Here is a 23,036-nt window from a genome sequence, read left to right as displayed (position 1 = left end):
ATTAAAATATCTTGAATAGCCAAAGTTAAGCAAACCAAGTATCTACATTAAATTAATTTAAATTTAGTGTTTTTAATTATATATTTAAGCAACAATTTAATATTATAAATATTATTATTATTTTAACTTATTTAAACAAGGCTCCCGGGTGACCCTGAAGGCAACATTCCTGACGGCCGCAAGCTGTTTGCTATATAACTAATTGCCTGCAGCAGTTCGGCTTTTTACTAAGTAGAAATGTCGTTTGGGCTTCATAGAGCGAGACTTTTCTACTTCTGTTCAATCAGAAATTGTTAAAGTTACTTATTTATTTTTCTGAAACTTGGGGATGTTTATTTATTTTCATCCCTGTGTGTTTTATTTCCGACAGTCAGCGAGATCGTGAATGAAAATGGAAGGTAAGTCGTTTTTATTTCCAACTTTTAAATGAAGTTCAACCAACGTGTGGTTTGAAGCCATTTGAATCCGTCCTGTAGATCCAAGCAAACAGCCTCCCTCCTTTGGCAGTGGAGCTCAGAGAAGTTCCCATCCCAGACCTTTCTTCTTCGTCCAGCCACCTTCTCAGCCGTATTATCTCTACCCTCCCTGGCACCTTACCAACCCATACAACCACTTCGGACTTCCTGCAGGTATTCAGCCATTCACACGTGTAGATCATGCATTGACATAAGAAATCTCAGAGCTTTTTTCTCAAAATCTGTTTATAGGTTTTAACTTTGGCCGCCCCAGCCTGCATCCTTACCCCTATATGCCATACCCTGGCTTTGTTTTACCACATGCCCCGGTGCATCCTGTAGATTACAGGCGGATGTTTGAACCGAGATTCCAAGCACCAGCTTGGGGAGATATGCCTCGTCAACAGTACCATCCACAACCTCCAGGGCGTCGTGAGACCGCTTGTTCAGGGGCTCAAACAGACCCTAGTGAGGCCATAAACAAGCTAATCGAGTGCTTGGATAAAATCCGAGCCACAGAGCTTCAGAGCACCGACCGAGAGCTGGACTCTGGCATTGGCTCTCAATCCTCAGGTATCTTTTCTCCGGTAGAAGAAAAAGCTGAAAAGCATGGTCACCCACTGCCATCAGAGCCAAATCATGGCTCTTTGGAGTCTCCAGCTGTGACTTCAGGTGATTCCACTGCAGGGGTTTATGATGGCGAGTCCAGCCAAGTTATTTTGGACCATTTGAGCCTGGAGGGGGGTTGGACAGGTAGACTGGAGGAGGAGCTGCCTATTGACAGCTCTTCAGTTCATGAAGAATATCTCCATCAGTCGGCACCAGACGAACACTTTGCTTCACATGAGACGGAGGTCCCAGATATTCAATCAAATATCTTGGTGACTGACTCAAGTGTTCCAATTTGTGACGCTGAGAAGGACCACAAATCTTCACTTCCCTCCAGTCAGCTAGTTTTTACAGACCTTGAAGTCTCAAAGGTAGAAGATTCAATGACTTCCTGCGATCAAACCAAACTCGATGAAGGCTATCAGATCATCAAGCTACCATTTGATGGTGTTTTTACACCTGGAGCTGAGCAGCTCTTGTCCCCAGCTTCCCCTTATTATTACAACTACCTCCCCATGCAGACTACACATGAGCGCATGAGTGTCCTCAGTCCATCTTTGGATGAACTGTCTTCCAGAGATGAAATGTTCTCTACAGATCTGGACGACACGGATCTTTTCCCAAAGCACATGTACACCGGGAGGAGACTTTCGGCTGTCATTGGTGGATCTCCTCCAGCTGCAGACGATGAGGAGGACGCATGGTTGCCAAAGTCGAAGAGGGTTGTGTGTGCTTGTTGTGGGAAAAACTTGGAAAAAGGGACAAGCAGGAGCAAAATCCATAGCTCCAAAGTGTATCATGATGAAGCTGGAGACTCTGAAGAGGAGGGTGCATACGGGAGAGGGTGTGAGCAGCCAATTAGAGTGGTTGTCAGGAAGCATTCTGCACCAAGGAAGACTCAAACTGTCCAAAGACATTCGGCTAAACCTTGGTATAAGAAAGGTCAGTACAAAGAGCTGCCAGACACCATGAAACAGGTGGAGAGTCATGAGGCCTGTCAGCAGGAGGTTGCTGAAGCAGAAACCGAGGAGTTGGACAGCAGGGAGCTGCAGTGTGGAACATGTCAGGGTAAGTCGAGAATTGGTATTTAAAAAAAAAAAAAAAACATTCAGGAGAAGCAGATGTGACCCATGAATCTGTTCACAGATGGACTCTGCAGAGCGGATGTGACCACTGCAGGCCAAAGTCGAAGGCCGGCTGGAGAAGCGATTCCCCGTAGAAGACATGCCACCTCTCTGCAACGACAAGGTAACATTTAGCACACATTCATGCTGGTTTTATTGGAGAACTTGAGGTTTATGTTGAATTTGAAAGAAATTCAACATAAAAGTGAAATGCATGAGACCGAGTACACATCCCCGAGGGACTGGTTTGCTCAGTTTGATGGGATGTGCTGTTCTACTGTGTATTTTAGTCGGATTGTTTTTTGACAGTAATAAGAACCTTCTTAATCCTCTGTTGAATTTTTTCTTAACCAACTATGTAGAAATGAGCCCTCAGTGGAAAGTGATGTACCACAGGCCTAGAGATGATGATCATGAAGGTGAAGAAGAGGTGCTTCCATTAAGTTGGGAAAGAGGTATTTTTATTTGAGCAGGGGTTTATTTTTTGGTCATTATGCGAGTTTAAAATGTTAATTTGTTTCTCAGGCTCCACAGTGAGAGGAGAACCAAGATGTTGATGTTTTCCTTGACTGAGTTTTGAACAAAACGCGTTGAACTGTAGGTGGCAGTCATTCCAAATGAACAATAGCTTTAACATCTATTTACATGTTTACCACTTTTTTTCACAGGTCCCCCCTAAAGGTGTAAAGGTTGAGGGATGATGGAGCACCAGGTGTAATGCACTGCACAAGAAGCATAGTTGTATAAAAGAACAAAAAAAATCTGCAGTGATGCTGCCTTTCACCAAAGATAACTTGATCTCACAAATGGGCTAAAAGGTTGTTGAAGATGCCACTGTTTGGGGTCAGTCCAATAAAATATAAATATTTAAGCTTGTTGTGGGACTTTTGTTCTAAACCAGCCACCATGGCTTGTTCTTTTTAAATGTGAAATCCTAAAGGAGTAGAAGCATTGATGGCCTGAAATGGATTTGTTTCTCTGCATGGGTAGCTTAAATTTAGCAGTTATAAATCCAAAGTTGTTGGTGTGAACTGATTACTTCACTTCCAAACGTAATCATTTACCCAATGGATGCAGTAAGGAAAACTTCTAATAAACAGGATATTTTTTAGTATAATTTTATCAAGTGGGATTTTTTTCAAATGCTAGCTATCCTGACAGTGCCTATGCTAGCAGCTATGCTAGCAGCTATGCTAGCAGCTATGCTAGCAGCTATGCTAGCAGCTATGCTAGCAGCTATGCTAGCGATGAGGTGCAACTCCAAAACTTCTCTGCAAACCTGCAGATGAAAATATTTGTTCTTCAAGCCAAGACGGTTTTGACAATTTTTATTTCTGCTCCTGAAAACGGTAATTTTTATGCTCCCAGTTCTTAGTTTGGGCATCAACAGCAAAGAGGTTTTCAACAGTTAAGGAAGTCCAGGTTGCTTTGATGGCTGCCTTCAGGTCATCTTATTGGTTCTGGTGTAATCTTCCTGTTGACAATGCTCCATTGATTCTCTGGTTCTGGTCAGACCAGTATGCTGGTGAATCGCCCAGAGTACCACTGGACCAGCTTTTGGTACCTTTGGCTCTGGGTTGGTACCAAGTTCTCCTGGAAAATAATCAGTATTTCCATAAAGCTTGTTGGCAGAAGTAACTCAGAAATACTCTAAATGTCCTGGTAGATGGTTGTATTGATTGGATTTCAGAAAACCCGGTGGACCAGAACCAGCAGATGACATGGAGACAGCAGACAATCATTGGAGACTACACTCTGGCCTTCAAGCAACATGGATTGTGTATTTCTCCACTCTGACACCTTCACTTCCAAATAAAACGCAAACTTTACTTTTATCTGAAAACTTTGGACCACAGAGCAGTAGTCCAGCTCTGGTTCTCCTGTAGTGCTGTGGCTCTTGATGTTCTAGCCTCAGTCTGCTCTTTGAAATGATTCTGTTGTTGCATAATTTCCTAGCATACTTCTTCCTTCCAATCAATTTTCTATGACTACACCTATGAACATCCAGCTTCTTCAGGACATCTGAAGTCAGCACTACAATATTTTATGCTTCAGAGAAATCCTGAATTGAGGTTTTAATTTTCTGTAAGTCAAAATCAAAAGTACAGGAAATACTATTTCTAATGAATCTATGATAAATTGGTTTCACTTTCTGAAGTGATTAAAAAATACTCAACTGGATACTCACCAACATATTCTAAATATAGAAGATAGTTTTACATCTTCCAACATTTGAGATGCCGAGTATATTTGTGGTTAAATGTTTGATTTTAGATCTTCTAGTCAGAAAATGAGTTTTGAAAGTTGTATTACTAAAACCAACAGTTTGAACATCCTAAATCTGAATCTTTGAGCTAACAGATGCAGAGTTTGTCATAATGATACAGATCCCTTTTTGATTGATTTGACAAGTTATTCATTATACTATAGAGCAGTGGTTCCCAAACTTTTTCTTCTGCGCCCCCCCAGTGGTTTCCAAACATTTTCTGCGCCCCCCCATGGATTACAAATGGCTGTCTGGTTGAAACGACGGGGGGAGGGGAGGGCATCGACTTTTTTGGGGGCAAAATGAATGTACGTAGCTGAAAATAGACACCAACATCGGTAGCCTACAAGGTACTTGTTAAGCTTAAGGTTCTGTATTGATATTAGCTAGTCATCTTTTAGCTAACATTAGCTAGTCATCTTTTAGCTAACATTAGCTGGTCATCTTTTAGCTAACATTACCTGCATCCAGCAGCTTTACTCAACTCAGTCGGTTAGTTTGGGGGAAAAACTGTGAAAGTTCTTTGCGTTTTGCTGGTTTGCTGCCGTGATTCTAACACAAACCTACGTAGCTCCGCCCAGCAGCAGCAGGTCTCCTTCACAGGTGGAAACCCAGCGCGAGCGTCGTAGCGCTCATGTTGCGTTTAAAGGCGGCTCGGAAAAACAGGTTACAACATGTTAACAACGGATTAAACAGTTTTAACTGCTGATAAAAGTGACAGAGGACACAGATATGGGAAGTGTGGAAGCCTCTACTGTATCAAATTGACAGGAATAACAGAGAGTTGGCCATTCTAAGGTAAAAACCCAGCGCATACAGATTCATATTTTATTTGTTTCTCATCCAGACGGCTTCCCGCGCCCCCCCCTGCAATGACACGGCGCCCCCCCCTAGGGGGCGCGCCCCACAGTTTGGGAACCTCTGTCATAGAAGAAGAAGCACAGCATCATTAGCAGGATTATCATCTTAATTGGTTTCATTGTAGAAGAGTAACCAAGAGTTTTCACATAAAGTTAAATAATTTAATATGTTGATTCTTAAAAAACAATTCTCCAAGTCCTTGGAAAATTTTTCCTAATCTGCAGTTGAGTTTTAAAACAAGTTGTTTTATTCTCCAAAGTTTATGAATAAACAGATTCCATGTAGCATAAAATCTGGTTTTGTTTGATAATTATAAGCAGAGTTGGGTAGTAACTAGCTACATTTGATCAAGTACATTTACGTGAACTTTTTTTATTATTTACTTTTAGGAGTATTTTTTTCTATGCTGTATCGCTAATCTTGAGTAAAATTTCTAGATTTTCAACCCTCTGAATGACAAACAATTATGTTTTAACCAAAAACTCACCAGTCACAGACACACCTGCAGTTTTTGTTAAAGTTTCATAAGTGTTTTTATTGAAAGAAACTGATTTGGAACAAAATTATTTTTGCCTCATTTTATTTATTTCTGTTACTTATATTGTCATTTTGCTCCTCAAAATACCAAAACTTCCACTTAACTTTATATTTTAGTCTGTCTGATAATGTTTTTTTTAATATTAAATAATTGATCATTTCATCACTTACTTGAGTAATGTTTTTACTTTAACCTGAACTTGTTGAAGTTGTGCTACTTTTATTTGTGTACAATTTTTGGGTATTTTACCCACCTCTGATTGTCTAAGAGAAACAGATTCTATCAGAGATGTTTAAAAATCAAAAGGATTTGACTTTTTAAGCCTCTATGTGTCATTAAGAATCGGATTCTTAGTTTGGATCACAGCTGTGTTTTCCGGCACCATGTGAGTGAATGGTACCACAGCCACCTGTTCGGAATAAGCCTCTGTGATTGGTTCACACAGCAGCTTATTAAGCTCTAATTGGACTAACAGCACCTGGAGCGGAAGCTTCTTTGCAGCCTGTTTGGTTTCAACTTGAAAGCATAAAGGAAAACTCATTCGGTTTCTCTGTGGATGTTTTCTTCTCCTTTGCATGTAGGTGCAACTTTATATCCCCAGGAAATAATCTTAACTCTTAAGTGATTCGTTTCTCTTTTTGTTCAGATATGGAAGCAGCCACGCCTAACTTTCAGCATTCCTTCGGGCTGGGCCCCAGAGGTCCAAACCTGAACCCGAAGCTGGGACCTGACCCGGCCGCTCCTGGTCCGCCTCGTCCGGAGGAGCAGCACCATAAGCCGTTCTTCTACATCCAGCCTTCGCAGCCGTACCTGCCGATGCAGAGTCTGCAGTGGCCGGTAGCCATGCCTATGGCCTACAACCCGTACTACGGCTACCCTGGCTTAGGTGAGACGCTCTGACTCTTCGGGTTAATGGATTATTAAGGTTTCTGTCGCAAAAAGTGGGATGGTGCTACAAGAGATACGTAGGGGCGCTCCGGTAAAGGGGGCGCCAGAGAGATGGTAAAAAAAAAAATTAGTTCTAGTCGGAATTTTCTTTATAAAACATCAAGAGTTGGGTAGTTACTAGTTACATTTACTCAATTAAATTTTTTTGAGGAAGTACTTTTAGCAGTATCTTTACTATGCTGTGATTTTTATTTTTACTTGAGTAACTTTATTATGAAGTATTTTTACTCTTGAGTAAAATTTCTGTATTTTCTTACCACTGGATGGAAAACAAACATGTTTTAACCAAAAACTCACCAGACAGATGCAGACCTGCAGTTTTTTTTTTAATAAACTGATTTAGGGTAAAAAATTCTGATTTTATTTTTGTTATATGAATTGTCATTTTTGTCCTTAAAATACCAAAATTGTTTGAGGGCTTTAAGTAATTCATGAGAAGGTTTGGGTTAAGAACAGTTTTTTTTAACCAATTATACCATTTACCGTAACAGAAAAGTAGGTAAAAACAATTTTCACTTACAAATGATGCATAAATGAATTGACATTTTGAGAGACTTGGGATAAAACTAGCTCAAAATGCTAACTTTAGTCTGGTATTGCAAGATTTTTTTAACTTCTATGGAAATTTTCCATATTTGTCACCACGTCACTGCCCTCTGGTGGCCAAAACATGCAATGCAGGCCAGGAAATACTGGCGTCTCTGGTTTGGTGCTGGGCAGGTATTGGTGTCACTTGGAAATTGTTAAACTCTGCAAAAGTTTTCTTTTCCATCTTTAGAGTTGTCAAATTAAAGACTTGGTGGCTGAAAATGTAGTTTAAAAAAATCTCAGATAAAGCTGTAAAACTTAGCTTTTGCACCATTGCTTAATTTCAAATATACAATTGAACTACTGTTGGTACTATATAGCTTTCTATTCTTCCCTCCCCAGCCTTGGTCATGCGTCTAGATGCCCAGAGTGCCACATGTAGTATCTGTCATTATTCTCTACAAATTTGACTAGCAAGATGATGTATTTTCCTTTTTATCAAAGTTAAATGTCTGTTTTGTTGTGGTTAAGGGCTTGGTCTGCCAATGATGCCCCACTATCAGCCGAACCCCTACATGGAGCCACCTGGCTTTGTCGTTCCCCACACCCACCTCCATCTGATGGACTACAGACGCATGCTGAACCCCCAGTACTACCACACCATGGCCTATCATGCCCGCAGGTTTCGCTACCAACACAACTCTGCGTCGAAAGAAATGACCAGCTCTGAGGTTCAAACTGAGCCGCTTCTCTCAGTTAATGGGACCAGCACCCCAAGATCCAGCAGCAACTCTGCCACTGCTGCCACTGCTGCCACTGCTGCCACTGCTGCCACTGCTGCCACTGCTGCCACTGCTGCCACTGCTGCCACTGCTGCCACTGCTGCCCAACTCCAGTCACAGGCTTTCACCGTACAAACGGAGGAATACCCTTCAGAGCTCCAAGAGAAGGCTCCCTCTTCCACCACGGGGATGCCATCAAACAGCTCTTTCGTGATTCAGACTGAGGAGGTGAGGATTGAATGTTGCGCCACACCAGTGGGACTCCAACTGCTCCATGCTCAAGAGGCTGCAGAAATGTCTTGCAGCTTTTCCCAGGATCTGGTTCAGTGTAGTTCTCCTACCCAGAGTGGAATCCTGCAGGATGAGGGTCTCGACCTTCAAGCAGACCAGTCTGAGCAGGAGCTCAATGTTTGTCCAGACATCCTGTTGGATGAGAAGCCAAACTACGGGGAGGAGAGCCTTTCTCTAGAGGATCCCATGAACCAAATGGATCCTGTGACTGCAAATGAATCTGAAGAGACTTCAACTGATGAGGACTTCAGTGTGACCTCAGAAAGCTTTCACCTCAAAGTTGTTCAGGTGCCATTTGATCCAACATATTTGGATGAACTGAGGAAGATTGAGTCCACTGTCTGGTCAGCAGAGGAATCGTTCGTGACTTCCCCGGTCCAAAACGCCTTCATGAAGGCTTCCAATAAAACACTGAATGCTTCAACTGAGGAGTTGGTCGTGTTAACACAGGAGGTTCCTACTGAGGAAATCACTGAAACAGAGATGCCTGCACTAGCAGAGGTTGAACTAGAGGAAATTGTCCCCACTGTAGAGATGTCTGAAGCAAATATCTACCCTGCTACAGATGCTTCTCCACTGCCTGAGCTAACAAACACAGCAGAGGAAACTCTTTCAACCAATATCCTACCAGATAATTCCCCTCTGGACTCAGACAGAGAGCATCACCAGCTGGAAACTACGAATGACCAGGATCATCAGGACACCTCCTTTGAATCTTTGCCTGCTTACCTTCCCTCCACCAGCTGGATTTCTGACTTTAATCATAGCTATTACTGCAAAAAGATCCCACTAGCTCCTATGAACCAGAACAGACCAAGCAATCTCCAGAGTCTGGATGTGTCTAAAAGGAGAAGAAAGCTTAACATGAATTACAAAGAACAACCTAATGTTCGGAAATCAAAAGAGAGGTACAAACCCAAAGGCAAGGTGGATCGCCAAAGTCTTTCTGACCATGAATGTTGCCTTAGCCGAAATTTCAATGAGAACATGTTGAACTCTCGCTGGTCCAACAATGAGCGACTCTGTACCAGATGTACGGCAAAACGTAGGATCAGCGCGTCTCCAAGTTCGGTGTGTGAAGGCCGAAGCTTGAAAAGGAAAGCTGTTCCTTTCCAGGAATGGAACGATGTCCTTTTAGCAACATGTGAAGCCTGCAAATCTCACACAAAGGGGCAACTCATGAGAAAAGATTCCAGTCCGGATCTTTGTTCTCCCCATTACGGACACGACACGGAGTGTGACTCTTCTGGGAACAGTTCATGTCGAACGGGACAGGACTTCAAGAGGCCGCTGGCACCGAGGCAGATGGCAACTAAAAGTCCTGTGACAATCCACCCAAGGTTGAGACGGAGCAACTGCAAGCATGACGATCTGCAGAACCAGTCGGTTGGCTGGGAAAGACTCCGCCGATGTCCGCATGGGAACACAATCCGAGAGATTGACGAGAACTGTGATGCATCAGCTTCCCATGAGGAAAAATGGAGTAACCTGGACCAGATGTACCTGACGCACAGACGGCAAACTGGTAAGCAAACAACTTTAACAAATCATAGGGCTACATTTATCTCATGAGTCTCATTGGTCATGGAGACTCGAGTCTTAAACTAGTTTCATTTGAAGATTTCTACATCTGGTTGAGCAAAAATGTCTCCCCTCATGTAGCTGTTTGTTTCAGTTCAGTGTTTAAAGCAGTTTTAAGAACGGCATCAGCTAATGTCTGACCTCACTGTCTTCCAGCAGAGAAGTCATGGAGAGATGCAACGCTCAACGCTTACAATGGCCGCTTCCTGAAGGAAGCCACCTCACACTTTAATCACAAGAAAACACAACCACAATCACAAGGTTTGTTTTTGATGTTTCACTTTACTCTTTTTCAAAATAAAACCCTGTAGTCTCTACCCTTAAAATCAGGTCTATTAGACTTAGAAAGCTGTAACGAACTAAAACATGGATACTAATGGAAAAGGTTTAAAGGCTAAAAATCAGTTTTCACAATTGGTTTTTCCACTGCCTAGTTTGATCAGTATCTATATGAAGCTAATTGATGGCCAATTGGTAAAAATCTGAACTGGCAAAACAGCTTCTTGATCAGGTCAAGACTTTGATTTAAATGCCGATTGTCAAAACGTGAAGCCATGTTCTCAGTCAAACCCTCGATTGCAAACTTGGCATAAAAGAAAAAGGAGCAGTTGCAATTTTTCATCTAAGAATGAGAGAGGCAGATAAAAATAGATTTAACTTGGACTGGATAAATCTCCAGACTCATTTACAGATCGTTTTATTTATGCATTTTATATTTAGTCATATTCAAATTACTTACAATAACATTCTTATGCATATATATTTGACATTTTATATTGTGGTTATTTGTATTGTCTACACATTAATGGTTGTGGTAGCTTGATGACGATATAGTATATTCTATTTAAAGCATTTACTTTTAAAGGACACTTGTTCAAGTAATGTAGTCTAACTTATTTATTTCTTTATTTGCTAGAAGCATATGGTCCAAGTTTTGTCTCAATTTTAACATTTTTTTCTGTTTTTCTTCAGGAATCTGCACAAAAGAAACAAGATGCTGATTTGCACAAGAGCACAACTTGAAGTACAACCACTGTTTTTTAATGATCAACACTTAAATTAAGTCTTTTACACTTTTTTTGGATATGTAAATAATCACAATGCTCACTATTTATTCATATTGAAATAAACACAGATTTAATGGTTTTTGCAAACATCTTGAGTTTTTGTTCCTGAATTTGTCCAGCAGAGGGAGCTGTTCCCGTTCAGAAAACTCTTAATCTTCCACATCGGATGAATAAACGTCTCTATTTCACTGATTTTTAGAAGAACTAGGAAAACTAAAACTAAGTGCAATTTGTCAGCTGTGGCTTTTCTTTTTAGATAAACCTCTGCAGAAGTGGGTAGAGTTGACAGATTGTTTGAGGAAGAGAAGTGCCAGTTTGGTGTAGTGAAACTACAAGCATAAAATCTAAGTAATTACTACCCACCTCTGGCACATTTACTCCACATGTTTAAACAAAGGTCTCCTGTCGTTGCCATTCTGAATTCCTGATGTCTTGTGATCAAACCTGCAACATTTTGACAACTTCAGCATTCTGGATCAACTGCAGCAGGTTTTTTTTAAATCCTGAAATCAGAAGCTGTGAAGACAGTTGCAGTGTTCAATGCGACTAAATATGAAAGCATGGATGAGTTTCTCTTGATCTAACTGGAACATCAGTCCTTTAATCCTGGAAATGTTCTGCAGGCGATAGAAGGCTGACTTTATAACCATCTCTATGTGGCTCTGTAGGTTCAGGTTTGAGTCGATCACTAACGGATGTTAGGCCGGCTTGTTTTTCTTGTGGGTTTTTGTTTTTAATTGTTCCACATTAAAGGGGAAATGGTTCATAAAATTTTAAGTTTGTTTCAGAATGTTCCATTATTATGCAACTTATTTGAAAATGGTCTGAGCAATATAATTGCAGTAACTTCTGAGACAATTTGTTCAGAAAAATTGTCTGACAGATATACTTGTCCATCTTGTTTTTGGAGATGCCTTACAAATTCTGTCCAAAGTAAAAGTTAAAAACCAATTTTGGTTTTGCGTTTTAGCGTAAACTTGGGTAAAAATCTGTACTTCAGATACTCCCACTATCATTATCCCCAGATTTTCTACTCAATCAGCTTTCTAATTTGATATTGCAGTCCCTGCTTTACAGTAATACTTTTTCAAACCTCCTTTTACTTAAAATGAGTCTAATATTAGACAGACGTGGTGCCACTTTTACTCAAACCTTAACAAATGAAAAGTTGCTAAAATAAACATATTGTTGCCCTTTTAATGATTAGGTCAGCAAAAATGACGAACACAAGTTTTTAATGACGTTTGGGGCAAAGACTTTCAGCCTCTGGGCTGAATTAAACAAAAATTAAATTAGACCAGCAATTTTTCTTATCAAGCTGCTAAAGTGGCTGTGGCGCAGGTTATTGATCGTTAAGCACAAAGCGCTTCCCCCTGTGGGCTTAAATACACATTTGTATTGAATAAACGGTGAATCACTACGGAACGGACCATTGGAGCTCGTGTAGCGCTGCACAATGCTGCGAGACGTTCAGGTAATGAAACCAGCTGTAGCCACATTGTTCTGGATGAAACATGTAATGTGTTGCCATAATGGCTTCCTCGCTGCAGGGGAGGTAAAACCTTGGATGTAGAAGCCATGTTCAGAGTTGATGTGACTTTCAGGGCCTTGGAATAGGCCACCACTTACTCAGGTCACCCAATACATCCAGAGTGAGTAATAACTTGTTGCGTTTACTCAATTACATTTACCTGTAACTTTTTTCCTGTTTTTTTAAATGTGACTTTAATGAGTATTTTTACTTTTATTTCAGTAATTTTATGAAGTATTCTACTTTTGAGTAACTTTTCTGGATTCTCTACCCACTGAATGAAAATCAAATGTGTTTTAACCAAAAATTCCTGAAAGAAACTGATTTGGAAACATTTTTCTTTTGCCTGATTTTCTTATTTTGTTTATGCAAATTGTCATTTTCATCCTTAAAATACCAAAATTTCCACTTTGTAATGATCTAATTTTTAAATATTAAATAATTTGATCAGTCACTCAGAACTACTTTTTTACTCCTGAGTAATTTCTTGGATATCTAATATGAGTAACTTTAAAATAAAAGTTCGACACACAGGGTGCTCCGTAAAGGGGCGCCAAAGAGATGGCAGAAAAAAATGATCTCTATTTGGCATTTTGGCATTTAACATCCAGAGTTCAGGAGTAACTAGTTACATTTACTTGAGTATCATTTATCTTTTTTTTTGAGAAAACGTATGTTTAGGAGAATTTCTACTATATAGTACTTGCTACTTTTACTTGAGTGATTTTATGAAGTATTTCTACTCTTGAGTAAAATTTTGATTTTCTGCCCATTGAATGAAAAACAAACGTATTTTAACCAGAAATTCACCAGACAGACACACCTGCAGTTCTTATTAAAGTTTAATTAGTTTTTTTTTATTGAAAAACAAAATGATTTGAAATTTTGCCTCACTATTTTACTTATATGAATTATTGCCATTTTTGTCCTTAAAATACCAAAATTTCAATTTAATTTTATATATGTAATTTTTGAATATTAAATGTTTGTGATCAGTTACTCAGTAGCCTTTTTACTAAATACTTCTTTACTCTTGAGTAATTTCTTGGATATCTACTTATTTCTACTTGAGTAAAAGTATCTTGAAGTAGTGCTACTCCTACTTGAGTACATACTCCTCCCACCTCTACTTTACTGTCTCCTCAGAGTGCTTTGCTTGAAGCGGAGACAGTGGAGAGCTTTTGGATTTTACAGAAAGCTGCTCTTTAGTGGTTTGCGGTTATCGGCGAGGAATGGCTCTTGGAAGTCGGGCGGGATTAGAAAAGCTGGATCGGTGGAGCGCATCGCATGATTTCCCTCCAGATCTGCCCGTTTCAGGGATCGGATCTAAAGCCCAGAGTGGATGGTCTCGCAGCTCATATCTCAGACTCGTTTCATTCTGCTGCTCCATCTTTATGACGTCTGCATTATGGGTAAATGTGACTGAGTGATTGGCTCTCTGGGGTTTACAGTAGAAGGTGATGGCGGCTGGTCAGGTTATGTTATAAAGCTAAAAAGGGCAAAGGAGGTTAGCGTTTAGTACTATGAAAATGCAGATTAAAAACTAAAATACTCCAAAATATTTAAATCATTAATAATACTTTATTCATTCCAAAATTTCTAACAAACTAAGTTACCATAAATAAAAAATCTCAAGCGCATCTAAAAAACTTTGCTTCTAATGTTTATCCTTTACATTTCTCAATTTAAACTTAAAATGAATAGGAAAATGCTTCCCATATTTCTGCAGCAACATAAACCCGAATGTTGAAATTGATCAGACTGATTAGTTCAATTCTGTGAGCCTGAAGAATCATTTCTCCCGTTAGCTCAAGACTATCATGTTTGTTTTGGTTGCATTTACCCAGAATGCCGTGCGCTGTAGTCCACTTCCTGTTTGGACTACAAACAGGAAGTGTAATTTCCTGTTTACACAGGAAGTGTAATTTTGATATTCAAATTACTTGAATATCAAGTAATTTGATCCACTTGATATTCACAGGTTTGTAGGCGGACCAGAGTTCACTTTTATTTGGTTCAATTAGCATTCAGACCTCCTCAAACAAACCTGACTTTCTGGGCCAACAGACTCGTTTGATTAGAACTGCAATATGTAACTTTTATAAAAATATTGTTTTAACATAGTTGTTCAAACTGTCTGTATTGTGACAATCTGCTGGAGCCAGGAGGCGGGGCTTAGCTTCTCCCTGTCAGAGTAGCCTGTCTTGAATGCTAAGGCTACTTAGCATGGCCACCAATGATGGTGGAAAAACATTTTTTCTTTAACTGTAAGTGTTTCTTCTCGACTAGCACATTTAGCAGCACATTCTGCAGGTTGATTGACAGCGCAAAGACCCGCCTCCTTGCTCTCATTGGTGGTTTTTGGTGCATTTCTTCAGACGTCAACAGTATCTCAGGGAGAAGGTGGAGGATATCAATCTTTTTATAGATTATCTGTATCATTACAAACTGTCATGACATGGTGACGGTGTTAACAAATATTTGAAAACATATTTTTATAAAAGTTACATACTGCAGCTTTAAAGAACTGCAGAACAAGGCTGGTGTGAATGCAGCAGCAGCAGCAAATGAGGTGGATTAGCAGAGCTGGAACTTGAGGTGTCTAGTTATGTTCAGCTTATGACCAAATAAAATGACCCGAGGTGCTTAAATCAGTGAATATCCAACATCATTTAATATTTTTTACATAAATACCTCGTAACCGATATCCTCTGCAGAGAACTGCATTTATCAAATCTAGATCTTGTTCTACCATGTGAAGCTCTATAAGCTGAAGGTTAAACTGAGGAAACGCAGCCACTGCTTGGTGCAGGCATCAGGCGAACACGACGCCGGTGTTCAGCGCGGCGTAAGGCCGAGATGCCTGTCGGCGCTGCGGGAGGTTAAGAGCATCCATCGTTTCTCCTTAACTGTTTGCAGGATTCTGTCAAGCTGTCAAGTCGGTTCCACGGTTCAGGCGTTTTGAAATCCTCATCACTAATGCTGCACAGATGACTAAGTGGGATCAGAACACGCGATTACTGCGAGGACAGTTTCTCTTCAAGGGCTCTGCCCTCTTTTACAGTTAAAAAAAAAAGATGTAACCCTGAGGGATTATTATTATCACTTTGGTAAACTCAGCCTGAGGACTGACTGACAACTGGCTGCTGAAAGCTTCATGAACATTTAATGTGAAAAAATAAACCATGAAATAATTGCTGAATGTTTTAATTTTCCTGATTCCTTCCTGGTCACCTATAGAATCAAGATATTTTATTTAAAGTCTAACGTCACATCACATAATTGAAGCCAGATAAACTTCCTGCAGTGCAGAAAAAGATAGTAAAATTAAAACTTTTGGGCAACAATGGTTGGCTCTGCACTGCAAAAATGGAAAACACCACCAAGTATTTCTTGTTTAATTTCTAGAGCAGATGGCTTGAAATAAAGCAAGACTAACTTAAATTAACTTTTTGCTGCAAAATTATTTGCAAAACATCTGCCTATTTGCACATTTTTGTCATAATGCATATCCAAAATATTTGAAAGAAAATGCATAAACTGAGAAACTTTTATTTGATGTTTGATTTAATAAAATAGACAGATAAATGCGTTTTATTAGAGGGGGTTTCAAGGATTTTAGCTATTTGCTAAATCCCCAGGGTTCCACTGTATTTTTAAAAATACAGTACAATTATTTATTCTAGTGTTGAGTTGTAAATGCATTTTTTAAGGAAATATAGGCAATTTTATATATTTTTCTTAGAGGTGCAACTTGAATAAAATTTTAAGTTAAATGCAGGGTTTCTAATTAAAATAACCAAACTATATATCGACTAAATAAGCAACTTTTTCTATTCAGCACCTGTTTTTGCTAATAAATCACTGAACAAATAGACATATAAGCTCACCAACATAGATATTCAGTGTTTTTAATGTTATTCAGGTTCTGAATAACATAACTTTAGACATGTGGACTGTGGATGCTACCATTAGCATTAGCATTGCTATTTTAGCTTAGCTTCGTTAATAGGCTAACTCCTTTTAGCACAAAACAATAAGAGTCTTTTCCAGCATCCAGATCGTTTCTTAAAGCAGAAATTAATCCCCAGCAGGCCGAGAAAGGCAGCTTTGTCGACCATCGCTGTTGTTTGTGGATGTGCGTCAGATTTAGGGCGTACCGTAAACGCGTGAATACAAAGGTTCCGGTTGGAATTAATTATATTAAATCATTTAAGGGGTTGAAATATATGTAAGTAAATAATCAAAGTTAAAAAGTTAAAGCGCAGGTACTAATTTAATTTTTAAAAAGCAATGAAACAAAAACTTAGATTTATGCAAACTAAATAAAAAGCAGATTTATTTATTTTTTTTAATCAAGAGAAACTCTTGAGTCCTCCACTCTTCCTCCTCCAGCGAAGACAAAGCCGTCTGGTCTCTGCGGCTCCCTAACCGACATGATGGATGCCTCGTTGAAAGATCCCTTCTGTCATCCAGACTCCCAATTAGAGCGCCTTGCTACGGCTGGCCGGTCCACACCCAGAGGCAGGAGGCCGGCATCAGTCACTCAGCAGACCGCTGTGACTTTTCTGGTGGTTTGATCCATCAGTCATCTGACGCAGCAGCAGCAGCTTGGTGCAGGATGCCGACCTCTCTCAGGTGGAATATTTCCTCTTCTCTGAGATTTTTGGAGACCTGGAAGTTAGAAACTCCCACCCAATTAAACCCTGAGTGTAAGACCGCACATTACGGCCATCATATAGAAAAAATAAGTCAATTTAAACCAAAAAAACTCAGAAATGTTTTCTGAGCATAAAAACAGGGAAGTTTCTGAGATCAAAAAGTTTGCAATAAAAAAATCAAAAACTTTTAGATTAATCTAAAAAAAAAAAAAAAAAACTTTCTAGAAAAAAACATGGAAATTTTCTTAAACTTTTTTTCTAGAAGATTTCGGAGATTAATCTAAAAATTTCTGAGTTTTTTGTGCAAATATTTGACTTTTGATACCATAGATACCCTTGTTCTGGAAAAGGTTTTATTTTTAGATTGATCTAAAAATTATGATTGTTTTTCTAGCAAATGTCCAAATTATGAAAACATTCTCGAATTTTGTTGGAAAATTCAGATTCTTTTCAGATTCAGATTCTTTTCTAGAAAAGTCTAGTAAACACATGTTTCTTTTTAGAAAAAACATTTCTGAGTTTCAAAAGTAACTAGATTAATCTAGATTAATCTAAAAACTTTTCTAGAAAATAAGATTTTCTAGAAAAGTTTTTAGATTAATCTCAAAATTTCTCAGTTGGTTAAATGTAAAACTTTTGAAAAATTGTTTGAATTTGTTTCATAAAAATTCATTTTTATAGATAATTCTAGAAAATGTCAGTTTTCTGGACATTTCTGAGTTTCCAAAGTAAAACATTTTTGACTTTGGGAAATCCTGTGAGATTTATCTCAAAGTTAATATTTTTTGTAACAAATTTTCAACTTTTCAAACTGAGACATTTCCACGTTTTTCTAGAAATTTTCTGAGAGTAATCTCAGAGTTTTTTGTCAGAAATGTACTTTTCTATCTGCAGTGGCTCTCGTATGAGTGTGCTGTTTTTGTGTGGGTATTTTTTACAGTGGAGCTGTGGCTCCATCATCGCCTCCTTGTTTGAGGGTTTGATTTCCACCGGGGTTTCCGACATTCTGCTGCACGCGCTCAGTTGAGCAGGAACGCCGTGAAGGTCGTTGATGTTGGCAGCAGAGAGGAAATGTAGCAGTGAAACAAAACACCGACTGGCTTATTGCTTCTACACAACATTTACAGAAAGCAAACATGATTAAATGTGAGTTTGTTTTGTTGTGTTTTTTAACCAATAAGAAGGAGTATATTTTAAAAGGAATGCAACTTTCAGGGCATTTTTTATGTAATCTATATGCACATTTTCAGCAACAAGCCAGTTTGAAGTGCTTTACCTGACTGGAAGAAAAATAAGCATTACATTGGGAAAATGGGGGAAATTATGACAGTTATGGCTGTTTTGCAGTTTTCTGGAAGTTTGTTCCAGATTTGTGGTGCATAGAAGCTGAAGCTGTTTCTCCTTCCAGACCTTTGGTGAAAATCAGGAGACCTTTAGTCGTCCAGTGATTTATAAACTAACAGAAGTATTTTAAATGAAACTAAAAGTAAAAACATGGATGAGTTTCTCTACATCTCACTGAGACTTTAGTCCTTTAATGTTCTTCAGCTGATAGAAGGCTGACTTTGTAACCGTCTTCATGTGGCTCTGAAGGTTCAGGTCAGAGGTCAGCCTGATCTCTAGTTTCCAGCTGTATTAACTGAAGCTGTGTGTTGACTATAGATCTATAACTCTAGATCATTCCTCTTTAACTTTAGTTTTATTTCTATTCAGCTGAAGAAAGTGTTGGCACATCCACATTTTTATTTATTTTTGATAACTTTGCACAGAAATAACGTCAGAAAATGCACCAGATTTCACTCTGAAACATTTTTGCTACTACAATGGTTTCAGTTTCATCTGGTTCAAATTCTGTTAAACAAATCAACTATTAAACATCTTCTGCTCTTCAATCAGCCGTGCACCGTGTTGATCAGTCAAGCAGAAAGGGTTGAACTTTTTATGTTGGAGTTAGAAGTATTTTTTATTTATCTTTTGCTACAAATGATAAAAAGAATGCTGCATTATTGCATTTTAGGTCATAAAATGTTTGCTTTATTTGAAAATATTATTTTTTGTAACACCTTACATAGAAGGAAAACAAAAACAAACAATAATAATTTTAAAAATAATAAAAAATAATAAGTAAAAGAATAAACCTTAAAAACAAATAAAGTAATATACATAATTACTGATTGCAGGATGTATTTATTACAGTACAGTGAAAATAATTCAGTGACATTAGCATGCCTTCAGCCAAAAACAACTTAAGAATAAGAAATATTTGCATCTTTTAATATATTTCTACTATTTATAAAAAATATGCAGAATGTTTTCATTTTTAAAACTGATTAATCGATTAATCGCTGTTTGCAGCTAAAGTCCAGACAACAAAGCGATAAATCTTTACTCCTAAACAACTCCAGCATGAAGTCGTGCTGCCTGGCTGCGTACTGAGTCAGCGCACAGTGAGAATGGATGCGCTTTGAGGTCGTAAGGCGCCGCGTTGAGCCGGAGGGGAGCAGCAGATTTCAGCGGACTCCACTTGTTTCCAGCACGGAGGAACAGGTTCATCACGCCGCCGAGGCGCCTCGGGCTGCAGGCTCAGCATTTCTGTGCTGACGGCAGATAGATCAGCCGCCATGTTAACACCTGGGGCTGCTGGACTTTAACGCCCCTCAGCTGAAAAATGACCTGTGTTTATGAAGTGAGCCTCGTCGGACCGGATTCAGGGTTTTTTTTTGGCAAACGAGAAAATCAGACTGGAATAAGAAGCACCAATTGGCTCCTTTTCAAATCAGCTAATTTGAGCTCTGCAGAGCCCCCTAGAGGACATGAGGGGAACATTTTATTTTGCATAACCTCGCAATAAATGGTCTTTTTTTGTGCACATAGACCAGATCAATTTAAATTTGCACATTTATACACATTTAAAGAATCTCAGTGAAAACGTGTTTCCACATTCTTGAAGAAAACTGACTGAAAATCTATCTGTAACTGTGTGTTTATGTTTGTTTATGTAATGGGACTGCGCATGAAAACGGCCCTTTATTAACCACTCAGAAAGACACAATCAGATGAGTTTATCACACCATGAAAAGTACTCAAAAAATAATCCAATTAGGTTTGTTTCCTTCTTTTCTTTTTACGGAAAGTTTTTGTTTTTTAGGAGGGATGAAAAGAGATGGGAAGCTCATGTTTGACCTACTTTCCTTTTGCATTTTGCACACAGGCTTGTGATGCATTTTTATTCAAAAGAAAAAAATAAATAAGTGTCATAGTTTTTCCCAATTAATTACTGTTTTTATGTATTTCAATTAACAAAAATGTTTTCTCTATTTTCAGTTTTAGCTAACTGCTAAAGTGACATGAACATTGGACATTGGCAGTAGCCCAGGGCCATGAGTTTTGGGGCGGCCTAAGAAATGATTTTTTTTGTTTTGTGTGTACATGTTTTCCAAACATTACTCCTCTGCTTGAAGCATTGGGCTCGTTTTGCGTGCAGGAACTGAACCTGCCTCCAGACTCGACATGAATATTCAGCAGCAGTAATTGGATGAAGTGACAGTTCAGCTGCTGAATAGGTGCTCAGCAGATTCAGCCTGGCTTTGCCGTGGGAATAATTATCCACATGATTACCATCATAATATTTACTCGTTCAACACATCAGCTCAGGTTCAAATGCTGCAAATAAGTGAGCTCAGTTCCTGGCGGTTGCTGCTGCCACACCCAGAGGTAATCAGCGCCACGTTCTGGGCGAACGTTTTACCCAAACAAACTCAGCAGGAGGGAATGCCAATTCAGGAAGAGGGAGATTGCAAACATGTGTAGCAAGCAGCCCGCAGAGATCTCAGAGCGATGACTTGTTCCTCTTCCAGAACAATCTAATTGACAGAAACACGTAGCAGATGTGGCGATCAGAGCCAGAGAGTTTGCAAGAGATGATTGCAGGAAGTAAACAAAAACGGGCAGGATGGAGGAATGAGCTAATTCTCGTTATGTAACTGAATGGGGCCCAAAGAGGAACCGCCGCAGCTTTACTCTTAGCAGATACAGAATCCACCAGAGACGAAGCAGAATCTGCTGTCAGAAACTCAGCAGCACAGTCAGCGAGCTGGGTTAGCAAGCTAACTAAATACTTAATACTAAATACTTAAATTTAGCTTAGTAAATAATTAGAGCTAAATATTAACTTGTAAGCTAAATATTTAGCTTAACTAAATATTTATGTGGAGAGAAATATTTAGTTTGGTAACTAAATATTTAGTTTGAAGATTAAACATTTAGTTAATCCCAAAATATTTGGTTGGAGATAAATGTTTAACTTGTTAATTAAATATTTAGTTCGCAAGCTAAGTATTTTGCTTGCTAACTACATATTTAGTTTTCAAACTAAACATTAACATTGTTTACTAAATATTTAGTTTGAAGACTAAATATTTAAGTTGCTAACTAAATAAGTATCTAGAGCTGAATATTTAATTTGTAAGCTAAATATTTTGCTCCAAACTAAATATTGCTCCATGGTAAATATTTAGTTTAAGACATGTCTTTTATATAATATCAACATCTGCCTTAATGTTGAGTTGTTAGCAAGTCGAGACAAAGATGAGGCAGCGACAGTCTTCAGTCAGAGGGATCTTCAGACTCGTTGCAGCACTGACTGCTACCAGACATCCTTCCTGCTCACCAACAACTCCTTATAGATTTTCAGATGAACTGATAATCATTAATGATGAGCAGAAAATGAGCAGACACTCTGGTATCTGCTCCGACCCAACAGCAGCTTAAATCACAGAGTTCTGACAGACACCCAAACGCCTCTTCTAGCTGCGCTGCATCTGTGCGTCTCCAGCGATAAGCTGTGTTGTTTTTCCTCCACAGACGGAGAAACTGAGGCTCAGACGGGATGAAAGCGAGGACCATGCGGTTTGCTAACCGAGCTGAAGCTTCTTCTGTGGACTGACAGCTAAAAACGGGAAACAATCGGAGCAGAACCACATAGTCGCTTTTCTTGACCTAATTAAATCTGTGATACAGAAATCCTGAATGATTTACGAAGCACACAAACTAGTTTATCCCTTTAACTGTGATGAATAAACCTTGAGATTTGATCCCCCGCCTGCTTCTCTGGGTCTGTGAAGACAAGATACAGAGTTTTTATTTGAATGTTTAACTTTCTGGAGGCAGGCTGGGATAATCCCTCTTGTAGAGGAAAATATCTGACCCAGCCAATGGCTTCCGGAGACCCCGCTGTGCCTCCATCATGGATTAGAGGCGCTGAATTGAAATCACAGGTGGGGAGAAAAAGATGCAGCCGATGTGCAGAGGAGCCGACCAGGTGTGAAGCCACACACGTCTCCTTTCATGGTTTGGTTCATCTCAAAATGCATGAAATTTCATCCCCAGGTATTTCGTCCTAATGAGGTCATTAGATCCGCGGATGCAGCTGGAGCAGAAAAAGTGACCGCTTCTGTACACAAAATCTAAAATATAAATAATATATTCACCCATCTGCACTTAGAATCAGACCTGAAGGTCAGCCTTCTGAAATAAGAAGCGCTCGGCCTCAAAATTCAATTTCTGCTTCATTTCCAGGCTGCGTCACAGACATTAATACAGCCTCCCATATATTCTGCTCACCAGCAGCCGCTGATGTGGAACCAATAAAGACCTTAGCAACGTCTTTAAAGGCTTTTTCAGCGTCTTTGTGGACAAAGTCATTCTGACTCTTGTTGTTTTGTTAGTCTTGGTTTCATAAGTGTTCATGTTGCAGCTTCGTTTTGATCATTTTGAAGAATTATTTATATTTTTT

The 23,036-nt window shown here is 39.2% G+C and overlaps 2 protein-coding genes across 3 annotated transcripts; both read left to right on the top strand.

The window, feature by feature from the left end:
- Positions 1 to 175: 175 nt before the first annotated feature.
- On the top strand, positions 176 to 3,059 carry LOC106933894 (bucky ball-like). Its single transcript, XM_015013421.2, has 7 exons — positions 176 to 398; positions 477 to 629; positions 708 to 2,132; positions 2,211 to 2,312; positions 2,551 to 2,643; positions 2,714 to 2,785; positions 2,857 to 3,059. The coding sequence occupies exons 1-6, from the start codon at positions 386 to 388 to the stop codon at positions 2,743 to 2,745; spliced, it is 1,818 nt and encodes a 605-aa protein (XP_014868907.2). The 5' UTR covers positions 176 to 385; the 3' UTR covers positions 2,746 to 2,785; positions 2,857 to 3,059.
- Positions 3,060 to 6,316: 3,257 nt separating this feature from the next.
- Positions 6,317 to 11,137, top strand: LOC106933874 (uncharacterized). 2 transcript variants are annotated; one of them, XM_088001429.1, is made up of 5 exons: positions 6,317 to 6,430; positions 6,500 to 6,739; positions 7,861 to 9,927; positions 10,143 to 10,244; positions 10,956 to 11,137. In XM_088001429.1, exons 2-5 carry the CDS (start codon positions 6,502 to 6,504, stop codon positions 10,982 to 10,984), a joined length of 2,436 nt encoding a protein of 811 aa, XP_087857555.1. In that variant the 5' UTR covers positions 6,317 to 6,430; positions 6,500 to 6,501; the 3' UTR covers positions 10,985 to 11,137. The 2 variants fall into 2 exon arrangements, with proteins under 2 accessions (XP_087857555.1, XP_014868888.2); XM_015013402.2 differs by having other exon boundaries at positions 6,320 to 6,430; positions 10,140 to 10,244.
- The last annotated feature ends 11,899 nt before the right edge of the window (positions 11,138 to 23,036 follow it).

Source organism: Poecilia mexicana, unplaced genomic scaffold (genome assembly GCF_051168715.1).
Source record: "Poecilia mexicana isolate PSO_F unplaced genomic scaffold, ASM5116871v1 scaffold_20, whole genome shotgun sequence".
NCBI classification, from domain to species: Eukaryota; Metazoa; Chordata; class Actinopteri; order Cyprinodontiformes; family Poeciliidae; genus Poecilia; species Poecilia mexicana.
The sequence above is the reverse complement of the archived record's forward strand: the minus strand, read 5'-3'. Positions and strand labels throughout refer to the sequence as shown.

Bases quoted from the DNA above. Each gene is read 5' to 3' on its own strand.
- LOC106933894 (XM_015013421.2), top strand. The intron at 630-707 runs GTATTCAGCCAT...ATCTGTTTATAG, and splicing joins CCACTTCGGACTTCCTGCAG to GTTTTAACTTTGGCCGCCCC. The intron at 2,313-2,550 runs GTAACATTTAGC...CCAACTATGTAG, and splicing joins CACCTCTCTGCAACGACAAG to AAATGAGCCCTCAGTGGAAA.
- LOC106933874 (XM_015013402.2), top strand. From the start codon at position 6,502: ATGGAAGCAGCCACGCCTAACTTTCAGCATTCCTTCGGGCTGGGCCCC. The intron at 6,740-7,860 runs GTGAGACGCTCT...GTTGTGGTTAAG, and splicing joins CTACGGCTACCCTGGCTTAG to GGCTTGGTCTGCCAATGATG. The intron at 10,245-10,955 runs GTTTGTTTTTGA...GTTTTTCTTCAG, and splicing joins AACACAACCACAATCACAAG to GAATCTGCACAAAAGAAACA.